Here is a 12,249-nt window from a genome sequence, read left to right as displayed (position 1 = left end):
AGACAAACGAGCAAATCCTGTTTGTGCCACCAAGTAAATTCATTTGGCATTGGTTAAGTATAAAGGCAAAACCTACTTATTGTTTACAAATATAAAGGCAACCACATTGCAGGTTGAAATTTACATTTGGCAAAACTAAACTTTCTTTTTTAGTCCAAACCAAAAGAATTCACCCAAACAAACAAAGAAAAGGTAAACCGCATGCGTAAGACACACATCCAAAAGACTTTTCTCTCTTCATTTTTTTCCTTTTTCGGCTGAGACAATTTTCAGAGGAGCCCGAAAAGGGGAAAGTGAAAATAGCGCATTACAAGTTGAAGCCCCAAGAATACAGAGGCCCCAACCAAAACATAAAATGCGTGACGCCATATTTCAAAAGGTGCATAAGGTTATGTCCCTTTTCAAGCAGTGCACCACCATGAAAGAGGTCAAGCAAACCCATGGCCATATCATCCGTAATGGGGTCGATCAAAACCCCTTTGTTCTTGGAAAGATCATATCTTTTTGCGCGGTTTCGGAGCGTGGAGACATGAACTATGCGGCCTCGGTTTTCAGCAGCATTGAAAACCCAGATGGGTTTCTATGGAATTCTATGATTAGGGGGTTTGGAAAAACCAGGAAGCCTGAAAAGGCATTTGAGTTTTATAAGAGAATGCAAGAGAAAGGAGAGGTGGCTGACAATTTCACACTCTCCTTCTTGCTCAAAGCTTGTGGGCAATTGGGTTCATATTTGTTGGGCAAACAGATGCATTGTGCCACTCTGAAACTTGGGCTAGAGTCTCATGTGTTTGTAAGGAACACTCTTATTCATATATATGGTGTGTTGCGGGATGACCAAACTGCAACCAAACTGTTTGAAGAAATACCTAGTCCAGATTTAGTGGCTTGGAACACTATCATTGATAGTCATGTCAATTGTGGAAAGTGCAAGGAAGCACTTGACTTGTTCTTACGACTGCTACAGAGCAGCGTAGAGCCTGACGAGGCCACCGTGGTTGTGACCCTCTCGGCATGTTCTACACTGGGGGCATTAGATTTTGGGAGGTGGGTTCATTCTTGTATTGATCAAGTGAATCTTGGCGATATTGTGACGGTGTCTAATTCGCTCATCGACATGTATGCAAAGTGTGGAGCTTTTGAAGAAGCATATGAGACATTCAGTAAGATGGAAGGGAAGAACATAGTGTCATGGAACACGATAATTCTGGGGCTTGCAATGCATGGCCATGAGGACGATGCTATGGAATTGTTCTCGAAAATGTTGGAGGAAAAGCTTGAGATACCAGATGGTGTTACTTTCTTGGGAGTTTTGTGTGCTTGTAGTCATGGAGGGATGGTTGATGAAGGAAGAAGATATTTTGATGTTATGAGCAAAGAGTATCATATTCAACCAACAATGAAGCACTATGGATGCATGGTTGATATGTTGGGGCGAGCTGGGTATGTGGAGGAGGCCTACAATTTAATCAGGAGCATGCCAATGGAGTGTAATGCCATTGTATGGAGGACATTGTTGGCAGCATGTCAGGTGCACAGTGACGTTGAGCTTGGGGAAAAGGTGAGGAGCCATGTTTTGGAGCTGGAACCAGATCAAGGTCATAGCAGCGACTATGTTCTTCTGGCTAACATGTATGCAAGCGTGGGCCAATGGAACGAAGTTATGAGTGTGAGGAAATCAATGAAGGACAGGGGAGTTCAAAAACCAGAGCCTGGTAATAGCCTGGTTGGAGCATATTCTCATATGATATGAGGTTTGAAATGGACTCAACTGAAGCCTGTTATGAAGAAATAGATACAGCAATTACTATAGTTGAAAGTTGTCGCCTGTGTAATATACTGCTACTTGGGAGGCTTACTTGGGCAATTTAGAGCTCAGAGATCATTTCAAATGGATAACTATATTGCTCAGTTCCGGCTCAAGTCGGGAAATTTTATTTATAGATTTCCATCTAAAGTTTGTGTACTTGATAGATATGGATACAGACCAGTACATTCATCTCATTCTTTGCTGGAGGCTAAACTACACTAGTACAGTCTCATGTGGCTGATCTACACTAAGAGATTTTCTTCTGTTTCTTCTCGCACCACTCTTTGAGGTTGGCGTCTATCTTTTCTTTCACACTTGCATGAAACCCGGGATAAGGTTCATAGCCGAACGCTGTTTGAAGAACCTGCACGATGAAACAGAAACATGACTCACTCATCATCACATAGAGAAGCTATCTCCAATCTAGATGGGATTTAAGGATGTACCTCAAGCAGCACGAAGAAAGGCGCCATTAGAAATGCTTGAACGAGGTTGTCCAAAAGAGCTGGTGCTCGTTTCTAAAACGAAAAATTATCATGAGATATATATATATATAAATTCCGCTCATTTTCACTAATGAAAATATTACAGGGAAATGCATACTATGTTAGGAACATGGGAACAAGGCATAAAGTTTCAAAGGCCCAAAATTAGTCACCTCAAACACGCCATGGCCTATGAACTGTCCAGTCCAACAGAACAACTGAGCAGCCAGCACAACCTGAATAAGTATTTCATCAAACAATTAGGATTTCAGTTTTCAACATATAACTCTTAGAATGCATTGTAAATTTCTGCGCATGGATAGACAGATGAACAGTTGTTCAACTGATGAATGGCAAAATGAATCAATAGCTCAACTTATAAATTGCAAAGACCCTGTAATTGGTGTTTCAACCTCAAAAAACCTGCAATACCAATTGGAAAATGCTATTGCCCAAATTTCTAGTTTAAAGTTTCAATCTTTGGGCAGAGTTCATCCAAGTGCCGTGTGGTTCCTCAAATTCATCTAATCAGAATTCCTAACCCTAAGTAAACTTAAGCAACAAGAGAGGAAACTTAACCATCCAAGTGCCATTTTGATGCTTAGAATTACAATCAGGAAATACTGAATTTTGAAATTATCTCCAATTTGCTATCTTTGTGGTTTCCCACAAAATGATATCATCAACAAAAAAGACATAAGCTAAAACAGAGAAGCTTACCTTCCATGCCAAAGAAAATCCAAGGCGACCAGCAAGCAAACTGGCTCCAACCCAACAGAGAACACAGAGCAAAGCAGCCAAAGACCCAGCTTTCTTATCCAAGCAGACATAAAACAAGGCATAGATCGCAGTGAAAACAAACCCAAAATTCAACAGAAAACCATGACTGAGCCCAGCTGGGAAAGTGTACAGAGAAGGTGTGAAGTACAAAAGAACCAGAGAGGTGAACAATATCGGCCACACAAACAGAGTATGTATCAAAATGTTAACTGGGTTGCTGTGGTATGCGCCGTAGAAGGCGAAGTGCCTTTCAAGATCAAACAACCCAATCCTCCCCATAAAATTTCTTGGAAAGAAGACAGATTTTCCGAGAAAAAGAGACAAGGAAAATAAACAAAGTGTGTATAAGAGGACGAAGAAGTAGACAGAATTCGTAGGAAACAAGAGCCTAATAGCACATCGAAAGCTCAGAACTTTCCTTGATTGTGATTGATTATTATGTTGGCTATTGGTTTCTTTTCTTTAAAGTTGAACATCAAAATTTTTATATTTTTTAAATTAAAAAAAGGATTAAAAAAAAAGGATAAAGATTAAAAAATATGGCCCATGCAGGTCTCGAACCTGCGACCTTCGCGTTATTAGCACGACGCTCTAACCAGCTGAGCTAATAGGCCAGTTGGTAAACTTTCTCTACATATTATATTTATAGTATTATATTTGAAATGTTTCATAGGGTGATTAAAGGGTGGACGCAAATGATTCTCTTATCCACTTTCCCTCCAATCCAATGAAAAACAAAACAAAAACTGCAGCCTAAATTCTCGCACTTCAATTTACAACTGCATTTTTTTTCGACTCATTGGAGACAATGGCAGAAGCTATCATGGGCTTCACCATTATCAGTCCACATATTCACCGCTCCTCTCTCCAAACAGCTAAATTGGACATGACTCACACGAGCTCATGTACCAGATTGGTAAAAATTCAACCTTCCCTTGTTAATGACTTTTTTTTGCTGCTTTTCTTGTTATTTTTAAAATGGTACATGGAAATGCTTAGAGTGCCCTTCTTTTTCAGCTTAGGCAGTGTTCAAGCTCTGAACTTTTCAGTGGGGCCAAGCAGGTAATTAAGCAGTTTGTGAATTTCTCTTCCTTTATTGGTTTCTTAATTAGCAAAAAACAGAATCATGAATATGTTAAACCATTTACTGCATTAACTTCATGTCTTATATTTTGTTCAATAGCTTGTAGTTGGGAAGAATAGCAAAAGAGCCTCTTTATGCAAAACAAATGCCTTCCCAGATTGGCCTTTGATGGCAGTTCTAGTTGAACAGATAGAAGGCCAAAGAGACCTTATAACCCACAAATCTATTGTGCATCTCAGTGATGAATCCATAAAGAACGTCTGTAAGTACACCTTTCCTAAGGTTTTTTTTTTTTTTTTTTTTGGATTAGTTTTTCTATGTACTCTGCGATGGATTAGGGTGCATGAAAATTGTGACAGATTTTTTGTTTGACCCCTCCCTTTCCTATTTGTAGATACTTTTTACATCATGTTCACTTGTTGGGGATGCTTATTCTTTGGTTCCATGAAGGTAGCTACATTTAGTCTCACTTCATTCTTTTCTTTGGACACTTGTAGTTTTTGTGAATTTGTATGATATCGGGCAGCATTGAAAGCTTTTTCATTAGCAAAATCTCTTCTTCTACCGGGAATTTTTTAGATTAATAAAACAAATGAATCATTAAAAAATGTAAACGAGACATAACATTGTTTTTAGTTTATAACATTAAGTGTAATATTTTCATTAGCTTAGTTTAGTTTAGAGAACATTCTGAAATGTTGGAGAATGTTTCAGNGATCCATACTATGATTCAGAAACGTACAGAAAAGATGGAGGTGATGGTACTGGACATTGGATTTATGAGAAGGTACTTAATTAAGTTCATTATTTTCCATGCACTTCTGGGTCGCACTTTATATGTAACTTCAAACTGTTGGCGAGTACAAACAGTATCTCCATATGTATAGAAACCCCCTCCCATATCAATTGTAGTTGGCCAGCACCAGCAACTTAAAAATCTGATTGAGGTATAATTAATGGTTGGTGATGCAGCAAGCAGACATTGAAGAATCTGCAAGAGCAGAGTTGTGGAGGGAGGAGCTGATTGAGGAGATAGAGCAGAAGGTTGGAAGCTTGAGAGAGTTGGAAGAGGCTGGTAAGGAGGAGGAGCTTGTCAAGTGAAATGATTGTTTAATATTCTTCCACCCCTTCAAACATCCAGACGTTATTATAATATGTATATATACTATATATTAATTCAAACCTCTGAATGTTTGAATTAATCTTTTTAATCTTTTGTTTTTTATATTTGCAGTTAGTTCTGCAACAAACTAAAAAAAGAAGGAAAAAAGAAACAAGTTGGTAAATTGAATGATTATTGAGGTTATGGAGAACAATGCTGCATGATTGCATTGTTGTGGCTCTTATTTCTTTGTTAGGTGGACAAAAAGAGACACGAGGAAAGCTGTTCCCAAACTCATGGACTTGTTCTGGAAGATACCTCCGCCTTGGTTTTGTGGCAAACCAGTGTTCCAAAATCCAAACCTATGGGCTATATTTAAGGACCAGAAAAATTGGTCCAAAATCTGTGTGCTAATATGCAGATCCCATGCACATGTAACCAAGCTTTATCATTATCCATCATCAAGAATAGAAGCCCAGGTGCTCTCACTGTCATGCCATTTCATCCAGAGAAAAGGCGCACTTGCATGCATAACGCTCCCATAATATTAAATCATAAAATGAATGTGGGTGGTTTTGGTCCTATACATTTAGATATAAGCTACATTTATTGCTGCTCGGTGGCATTTCATAAACTACTCTAATTTATGAGCAGAAGAATTCCAACACTGGTGTAAAGGGACGGACACACTATCCCTTAATCCACAACTACGTTCGGTGGCATTTCTGATTTAATCAAATGCACCACATATTAACACGAAGGGCAATAATTTTGGAATCCCAAGTTGTTTTTGCAATCTTATAACATTTATCCATTAGATGGTGGAAGATGAATTTGAGTCCATTATGTTCTTTATTTTTGTTCTCTTTCAATCCAATTTAAAATCAATAGTCTCTTCATCCAACAACTGGCTTATTTCACCAAAACAAAGATTAAAAAAAAAACAACTGACTTACGTTCTAAGAGACTTCGATTGAGTGAAGTGCAGAGTTTTGGAACTACTTGAACTTGGTTTCTATTTTTTTTGTTTTTTTTTTTTGTTTTGGATTAGGTTCCTTGTACCATGACTCATCACTCATGATTATTAATGGGAAAAATATCTTCTGCGTTTGAAATTCTCATGTCCGTAGTGTGTTTGCCATGGATGTTTTTTTTTTTTTCTGTGTAATATTTTAATGACCATGTGGTTGTTAGATGCTGCGACTTGTCATTTGTTAAGGCCTAATCAGGGCACTTAGCACAGAGCATCTCATGGTTATTTGTTTATTAAGGTGAGATTGATAGGAGAGAAGAAAAAACAAAGTAGCTTTGGCGCTCTAGGTAATAGCTTTCCTTATAATAGTAAAATTCATCCCCCTTGCATGGTTTGCTTCTTGTAATTAGGACTTTTACCTGTTGTTTAACTATATATAAATCCTGTATTAAGAAAACTATACATAAATCCTATTTCTCTCAAAACTATTTATAAAAACGAAAATTTTCATCAGAAAATACTTTTATTTACCAAAATAGTATTTGGAAAAAAGAAAGAGTCAAATAAACAGAGCGATTTTACTCGTTCCGTGCAGTGTAAAAAGAGAGAGAGGATTCGTCATCTTATCCAAAATTCGAAGAGGCAGACACAGTCAGCTACGCGTTTTATCCGCTTTCATAATTTCATGGGGAATATTCCATTGCAAATACACAACAGAAACATTTACCGGTAATAATATAGCAAATTGTTTAAAACATGGCCAGCTCAAATTCCAAAACTCAACCCAAAATTACAAAGAAAGAAGGAAAAAAACCCCAAAATATAACACAAATCAATCTTTAATTCCGGTAAGAGGATATACACGTCAACATTCAAGACAGAGCTACAATTCAGTGTCATTTATCCAAATTATAAAGGGGAAAATAAAATGTGGATAAGAGTAAAATCCTAATCAGAAAGACCCCACCTACCCTTTTTTCCTTTTTTAAATACCCACTTCTTTCTTCTTCTTCCTCCTCTCCTCTCCTCTCCCTCTCCAAAGTTTTCAAAGAACAAAGGCACCTCTCTCTCTCTCTCTCAAGCCACAATTAGATAGGTTACTTGTCAAAAAGATCACACCTTTTTGTTCAAAGCTTGCACTTTTTGTTGAAAAGCATAAATCTTGTTCAAGGTTTTATTGCAAGGGATCTCTGTTCAGCCATATTCCAACCATTTTGATTCAGAAAGTTGGAAAGGTTGAAGTGGGTTTTTCTTGTTTCCTGCTCTCAGAAAAGCTGTCTGATTTAACCTAGCTATGGCATTCTCATCACAGAGTGGTTTCTATTTTTCTGGGTTGGATGAGATTACACTTGGCTCCAAATCCAAAGGGGATTATAGGTTTTGTACCCCCTTCAATTCTTCACAATATAAGGATTCAAATTCAAGAGCTATTCCTGTGTTGAGTTGTGATTTCTTGGGCAAACCCATTATTGTCTCAGATCAAAAGGGTTTTGAGAATTGGAAGGTCAAAACGTCAAGCAATTTCTTTGTTCATGTATGTAAAGTTTTCTTTTTTTCCTTTCTCTATTTTGGCTTTTGGCTTTTCGCATTTGTAGATTTTTGTGTTTCCATGCTGCATTATTCTTTTGGCCTTCAACAAATAATAGTTAATATCTGGTTTCAGGCCCAAGCATCTATCTGTGTAAGCCGAGCTATGAAATGGTGGGAGAAGACCCTTCATCCCAACATGGTGGAGATCCATTCTGCTCAAGAACTTGTTGATTCCTTGAAGAACGCTGGGGATAGATTGGTTGTAGTTGACTTCTACTCACCTGGTTGTGGTGGTTGCAGAGCTCTCCATCCCAAGGTATATTTTATTTTCAGTTTATGTTCTAGAGACCAAATTACCAATTCATATATTTCTGTATAGAGAAAACCTAGCAATCTAATTTATTTTGTGAAATTTGTTAACCAACAATTATCCATTTTCACAGATCTGTCAGCTGGCTGAATTGAACCCAGGTGCAATTTTTCTTAAAGTTAACTATGAGGAGCTCAAGACCATGTGTCATGCCCTCAACATTCATGTGCTACCATTCTTTAGGTTCTACAAAGGTGCAGAAGGTCGTGTATGTAGCTTCAGCTGCACCAATGCCACTGTGAGTATTTCCCTAAATCAATCTTCTTTCTTAAGTTTCAATATCAACGCATTTAGCAGATGTGTTTGTGGATCAAAATACTAAGTTAAAATTCTTATTTGACAGATTAAGAAATTCAAAGATGCAATGGCAAAACATGGGACTGGCCGTTGTAATCTTGGGGGCCCAGCAAAAGGTTTAGATGAATCTGAGATGTTAAAGTTAGCTTCAATAGGTGAATTATCAACAACATCATCATCACCTTCCATCAAGGAAGAAAGAGTGGAGGATCTAGTCACAGAAATTATAGATATGGCTGGTGTTTGGAGCAATGCAAGCCATAATATAGAGCTTCAAGAAGAAAGTTCCATGGTGAAAGCTTAAAGCAGTTCTCTATCTCTAGGACAGTTCCTACTTGGTGGTGGTGTTGTACATATCTTTTAATTTTTTGGGTTTTCCATAAGCAGGGGCTCTGGCTTTTTTTACATTGAGCCCTGCAAGTTTGGTTAATCTTATTATTAGATTGGATATTGTGATCTGATTAATGATTTTTAATCAGATCAAGCTTGTTATTTCTTCCAATTCGCTTATGGTAGAATATGGAGTTATGGATTTGGTACCTAGAACAATTTTACATTTGTCCAGAGCCCTTCCATTCACCTACAAATACATGGGCAATGCTTTGTTTTTCCAAGATGTGTATTGGCAATAATCCATCAATCTTGAGTGGGTCCTGCCAAGTTCCAAACTTTAAGATTTAGTCAATAATTTACAGCTAAGTAATAAAAAATTAAATTAAATTATAATCATATGGGTCATCAAATTAGGCAGTTGGTCATTTGTGGCCACCCTTGAATATTGACAATAGCTAAACTTCATTGCTTTTGAAAACTCAACTCAAAGGTTGGATTTTGATAGGACTTGGCTTTTTCTAGAGGAGACTCTGGACTTGGCTTTTCCAAAGTTTGTATTGTTTTCAACATCTTGTCCCTCAATTTCCAAAATAGTAATATATTTCCCAAAAGTTGAATAAACGTTTCACATGAAAAAATCATTTTTCCTTTTTGAATTGTTTATTTGCAGTGTAAACTTAGTCATACACTTTGAACCAACAAAAATGGCATTCAGACAAAACTAAATAGGGAACCAAATAATGCTTTTTGCTGGTCAGTGGGGTCACATACCGGTGGCACTGACGTGGATTACCAAGAATCCAACTCTGCGTGGGTCCCAGGGAAGTGGGTTGGGCACCATCCAGTCCCTACGGCTACGCTGGCTACATACTAGGAAATATCTAGCAGAAACCAGGCTATCCATTCCAACACGGTTTCCAGTTTCCACTTCCATGTTATTGGATAAAGGGATGGTTTTAATTTCAAAGGTGGATAAAATTATCGGATAAGGTGTGGCATGTGTCAGTTTAATTGTTGTATTTTAAATGCAGTACGCATCTAAAATTATTAATCCAGCCCATATAATCTAATTCTCATTTTAGAATTCAAATTTTTTTTTTATTGATATGAAGACAGATACAAGATTACACAGGAGGAACAGGGTTTAGGGTAGGAGGGTTCTTGCAGACAAGAAAGTAGAAATAAAAATAACCACTGCAACTCCATATGTAAATTTAGAATTCAATTAGTTGGTACATTTGCAAACATCAACTTAAATCGAAGCATTTACCTAATCATAAATTCTTGGTACTCTTTCTGGGCTTAGGAAACAATAACCCACTTGGCCTGGTTAGCCTTGGGCTCCAGGTAATCCAGTTCATGAAGAATGGGCTGCAAGAATGCCCACAAAGAACCTACTGACATTCTTTCTTTTTTTGGTCGAGACCCATCTACATAATAAAACACATGAGAATTATATTATTGCTTGTCGATTAATTAAGTCATTTCACATTCTTCTCAATCTTAATCATTTTTACTAAGCTTATAAATGAGTGAATTTAAGTGATTTTGAGAGAGGCTTGTCAATAAAATCTCCTTTCTAAGTCCGAGACCGAGTGTCGAAAAACGTTCGTTGGGTGCTTATAGGAGGTGACAAATGGGGAACATGGATGATCATCTCTTCTTCAAAGAGTCACTGAAATCAGCGGATTGTGAAAACTTAATATGATGCTTAGATTTGATACTTGAACACAAAAATTCAGTTGGTTTATACGACAAACAAAAACAAGGACCAAACAACAGAAATTAAATCGTGTGAAAGCCTTCATATACTATCCAGCGTGAACGATTATTTCATGAGGCGCTTTTGGAGCCCAATACTACGTTAAGCTTCCACAAAAGCAGCCTTCAAATCTCCGTTCTTTTGTTGCAATCATTAGGCTCTGTTTTTCTCAAAACCAATTCTTACACTAAAAAGATGATGACATTTGAACTTATGAACCACAAATGTTTCAAACAAGCAAAAAGAAATCAGATTTTCAAACGGAAAACAGAGAGTTTGCCTCAGAGGTAGTGACAATAGCATATATCATCATAATTATCTCTGATAATACGTGCATTTTAACTGCATCATTGGCAAAAGTTTTAATTTCAAGAAAAGAAAATCATTCAACTGAAATAATGTTGTGCATCAGAGAGATTCCCATTGACAAATCACCATCCTCCCAAAGGAGTTCTGATGTCCCTGTCTGTTTATCGTCACTTGCACAAATAAGTTCAAAACCAGAAAACTAAGACATACACATCATCAGATCAAATGGCACAATCATTAAACACAATCAAAACAAATTACTACCAACAATCCTACCAGCACAAAATAAGCAAACAATTACACAAGAATACAAATCCAGTGCAGTGCAAAAATGTTGAAAATGCATCGGAGAGATTCCCATTAGACTAAGTCATCACCCTCCGAAGAGTGCAGATGTCCCTGTCTGTTTTATCGTCACTTGCAATCCCAAACACAAACAATTCTCATTCTTATTATCAAAACCTTCACTTGCATAAACAAGTTTGCATAGTAAAAATCCAACCTTCCCGGCATAACAACAAAAGATAAGAAATTTCAGCAAAACCAGGCAATAAATTTGCTGGACCAGGGTTTTGGGCTAAACCCAACTCCAAAGTTTTCTTCAGCTACAATTCGGAAAAAATTCAGAGAACAAGAACAGAAACAGTACAGTAATCATAAAGCCTCATGCCTCAGAGTAAATTTGTTTCATAGAAATTAATCTCAAAGTATATTTAACACCATCACAGGCATGGGTAGGCATACTTCTTAATACTAGCCTTAAACAATGAAAACAAACACAGAGATCAAAACAATACAAGATGAGAATGCTTCGCAATACTGAGAATTGGCTATGAATCTCATACTCAAAGTGGCAGGTGAGAAACGGCATACAAGGAGGAGGGTGCAGAAGAGGAGAGGGTTCTAGACTTCTGAGTTAGGGTTTTGATCGATAGTGATCATATATATATAGTTTGGGTACAGCAAATTAGGGCACAACATGAAGGCCGTACTTTGATCAGGACCGTCGATTTTAATGTAAAGGCACGGCAGAAATTGGTAATGGGTCAGGTTAAAATGGGCCAGAGGCCCAATGTCTAGGCACAACTGAGGAACCAAGTAAATGGGCCAAGGCCTGGTAGCTCCTAACAATCCAAAGGGCCTTCAGAACGAAGACTTGGGCCTTTGATAAGTAGTGTTAAGGTAGCACAATTTTTGTACCACGGAATGAAATATGACTTGGGCCGAGATCCAGAATGAATACGAGTTGTACCTAGTTTTTTTTATTTTGCCAATGTTATGAATGGAAGGGAGGAAACTCACACACACGGGTATAATGAGGATTTGAACCCATGACTACTTGGAATTGGAAGCACACTAGAAACGCAGGTCAATCCAACTAACACTTTATTGGTAGTTGTATTCTATCCAACTAAAA

The 12,249-nt window shown here is 37.5% G+C and overlaps 4 protein-coding genes and 5 non-coding genes across 9 annotated transcripts; 3 read left to right on the top strand and 6 right to left on the bottom strand.

The window, feature by feature from the left end:
• Nucleotides 1-311: 311 nt before the first annotated feature.
• LOC117629305 (pentatricopeptide repeat-containing protein At4g21065-like) lies at nucleotides 312-1,782 on the top strand. The gene has a single exon (XM_034361851.1). The coding sequence runs from the start codon at nucleotides 356-358 to the stop codon at nucleotides 1,748-1,750; it is 1,395 nt and encodes a 464-aa protein (XP_034217742.1). The 5' UTR covers nucleotides 312-355; the 3' UTR covers nucleotides 1,751-1,782.
• A 97-nt stretch (nucleotides 1,783-1,879) lies between these two features.
• On the bottom strand, nucleotides 1,880-3,541 carry LOC117629311 (2-hydroxy-palmitic acid dioxygenase mpo1). Its single transcript, XM_034361858.1, has 4 exons — nucleotides 3,013-3,541; nucleotides 2,466-2,528; nucleotides 2,254-2,325; nucleotides 1,880-2,171 (listed from the first exon to the last, which is right to left on the bottom strand). The coding sequence occupies exons 1-4, from the start codon at nucleotides 3,349-3,351 to the stop codon at nucleotides 2,055-2,057; spliced, it is 591 nt and encodes a 196-aa protein (XP_034217749.1). The 5' UTR covers nucleotides 3,352-3,541; the 3' UTR covers nucleotides 1,880-2,054.
• A 71-nt stretch (nucleotides 3,542-3,612) lies between these two features.
• On the bottom strand, nucleotides 3,613-3,686 carry TRNAI-AAU. The gene has a single exon. It is a non-coding gene; the product is annotated as a tRNA-Ile (tRNA).
• A 109-nt stretch (nucleotides 3,687-3,795) lies between these two features.
• LOC117629312 (photosynthetic NDH subunit of subcomplex B 4, chloroplastic) lies at nucleotides 3,796-5,358 on the top strand. The gene is made up of 6 exons (XM_034361859.1): nucleotides 3,796-3,988; nucleotides 4,090-4,134; nucleotides 4,256-4,418; nucleotides 4,551-4,606; nucleotides 4,872-4,943; nucleotides 5,129-5,358. The coding sequence occupies exons 1-6, from the start codon at nucleotides 3,881-3,883 to the stop codon at nucleotides 5,255-5,257; spliced, it is 573 nt and encodes a 190-aa protein (XP_034217750.1). The 5' UTR covers nucleotides 3,796-3,880; the 3' UTR covers nucleotides 5,258-5,358.
• Nucleotides 5,359-7,293: 1,935 nt separating this feature from the next.
• LOC117629308 (thioredoxin-like 1-2, chloroplastic) lies at nucleotides 7,294-9,037 on the top strand. The gene is made up of 4 exons (XM_034361854.1): nucleotides 7,294-7,765; nucleotides 7,895-8,077; nucleotides 8,205-8,369; nucleotides 8,475-9,037. The coding sequence occupies exons 1-4, from the start codon at nucleotides 7,526-7,528 to the stop codon at nucleotides 8,730-8,732; spliced, it is 846 nt and encodes a 281-aa protein (XP_034217745.1). The 5' UTR covers nucleotides 7,294-7,525; the 3' UTR covers nucleotides 8,733-9,037.
• A 1,763-nt stretch (nucleotides 9,038-10,800) lies between these two features.
• LOC117629423 lies at nucleotides 10,801-10,879 on the bottom strand. Its single transcript, XR_004586085.1, has one exon. It is a non-coding gene; the product is annotated as a small nucleolar RNA snoR122 (small nucleolar RNA).
• A 46-nt stretch (nucleotides 10,880-10,925) lies between these two features.
• Nucleotides 10,926-11,010, bottom strand: LOC117629440. Its single transcript, XR_004586101.1, has one exon. It is a non-coding gene; the product is annotated as a small nucleolar RNA R44/J54/Z268 family (small nucleolar RNA).
• A 161-nt stretch (nucleotides 11,011-11,171) lies between these two features.
• LOC117629441 lies at nucleotides 11,172-11,257 on the bottom strand. The gene has a single exon (XR_004586102.1). It is a non-coding gene; the product is annotated as a small nucleolar RNA R44/J54/Z268 family (small nucleolar RNA).
• Nucleotides 11,258-11,495: 238 nt separating this feature from the next.
• On the bottom strand, nucleotides 11,496-11,567 carry LOC117629439. The gene has a single exon (XR_004586100.1). It is a non-coding gene; the product is annotated as a small nucleolar RNA Z267 (small nucleolar RNA).
• Between the last annotated feature and the right edge of the window lie 682 nt (nucleotides 11,568-12,249).

The sequence above is a fragment of the Prunus dulcis genome, chromosome 5, assembly GCF_902201215.1.
Source record: "Prunus dulcis chromosome 5, ALMONDv2, whole genome shotgun sequence".
NCBI classification, from domain to species: domain Eukaryota; kingdom Viridiplantae; phylum Streptophyta; class Magnoliopsida; order Rosales; family Rosaceae; genus Prunus; species Prunus dulcis.
This window is presented reverse-complemented; position numbering and strand designations above follow the sequence as displayed.

Bases quoted from the DNA above. Each gene is read 5' to 3' on its own strand.
- LOC117629312 (XM_034361859.1), top strand. From the start codon at position 3,881: ATGGCAGAAGCTATCATGGGCTTCACCATTATCAGTCCACATATTCAC. The intron at 4,135-4,255 runs GTAATTAAGCAG...TTTGTTCAATAG, and splicing joins TTTTCAGTGGGGCCAAGCAG to CTTGTAGTTGGGAAGAATAG. The intron at 4,419-4,550 runs GTAAGTACACCT...TCCTATTTGTAG, and splicing joins TGAATCCATAAAGAACGTCT to ATACTTTTTACATCATGTTC.
- LOC117629308 (XM_034361854.1), top strand. From the start codon at position 7,526: ATGGCATTCTCATCACAGAGTGGTTTCTATTTTTCTGGGTTGGATGAG. The intron at 7,766-7,894 runs GTATGTAAAGTT...ATCTGGTTTCAG, and splicing joins CAAGCAATTTCTTTGTTCAT to GCCCAAGCATCTATCTGTGT. The intron at 8,370-8,474 runs GTGAGTATTTCC...CTTATTTGACAG, and splicing joins TCAGCTGCACCAATGCCACT to ATTAAGAAATTCAAAGATGC.
- LOC117629311 (XM_034361858.1), bottom strand. From the start codon at position 3,351: ATGGGGAGGATTGGGTTGTTTGATCTTGAAAGGCACTTCGCCTTCTAC. The intron at 2,326-2,465 runs GTGACTAATTTT...TTTTCGTTTTAG, and splicing joins TAGGCCATGGCGTGTTTGAG to AAACGAGCACCAGCTCTTTT. The intron at 2,172-2,253 runs GTACATCCTTAA...TTCATCGTGCAG, and splicing joins CTTTCTTCGTGCTGCTTGAG to GTTCTTCAAACAGCGTTCGG.
- LOC117629305 (XM_034361851.1), top strand. From the start codon at position 356: ATGCGTGACGCCATATTTCAAAAGGTGCATAAGGTTATGTCCCTTTTC.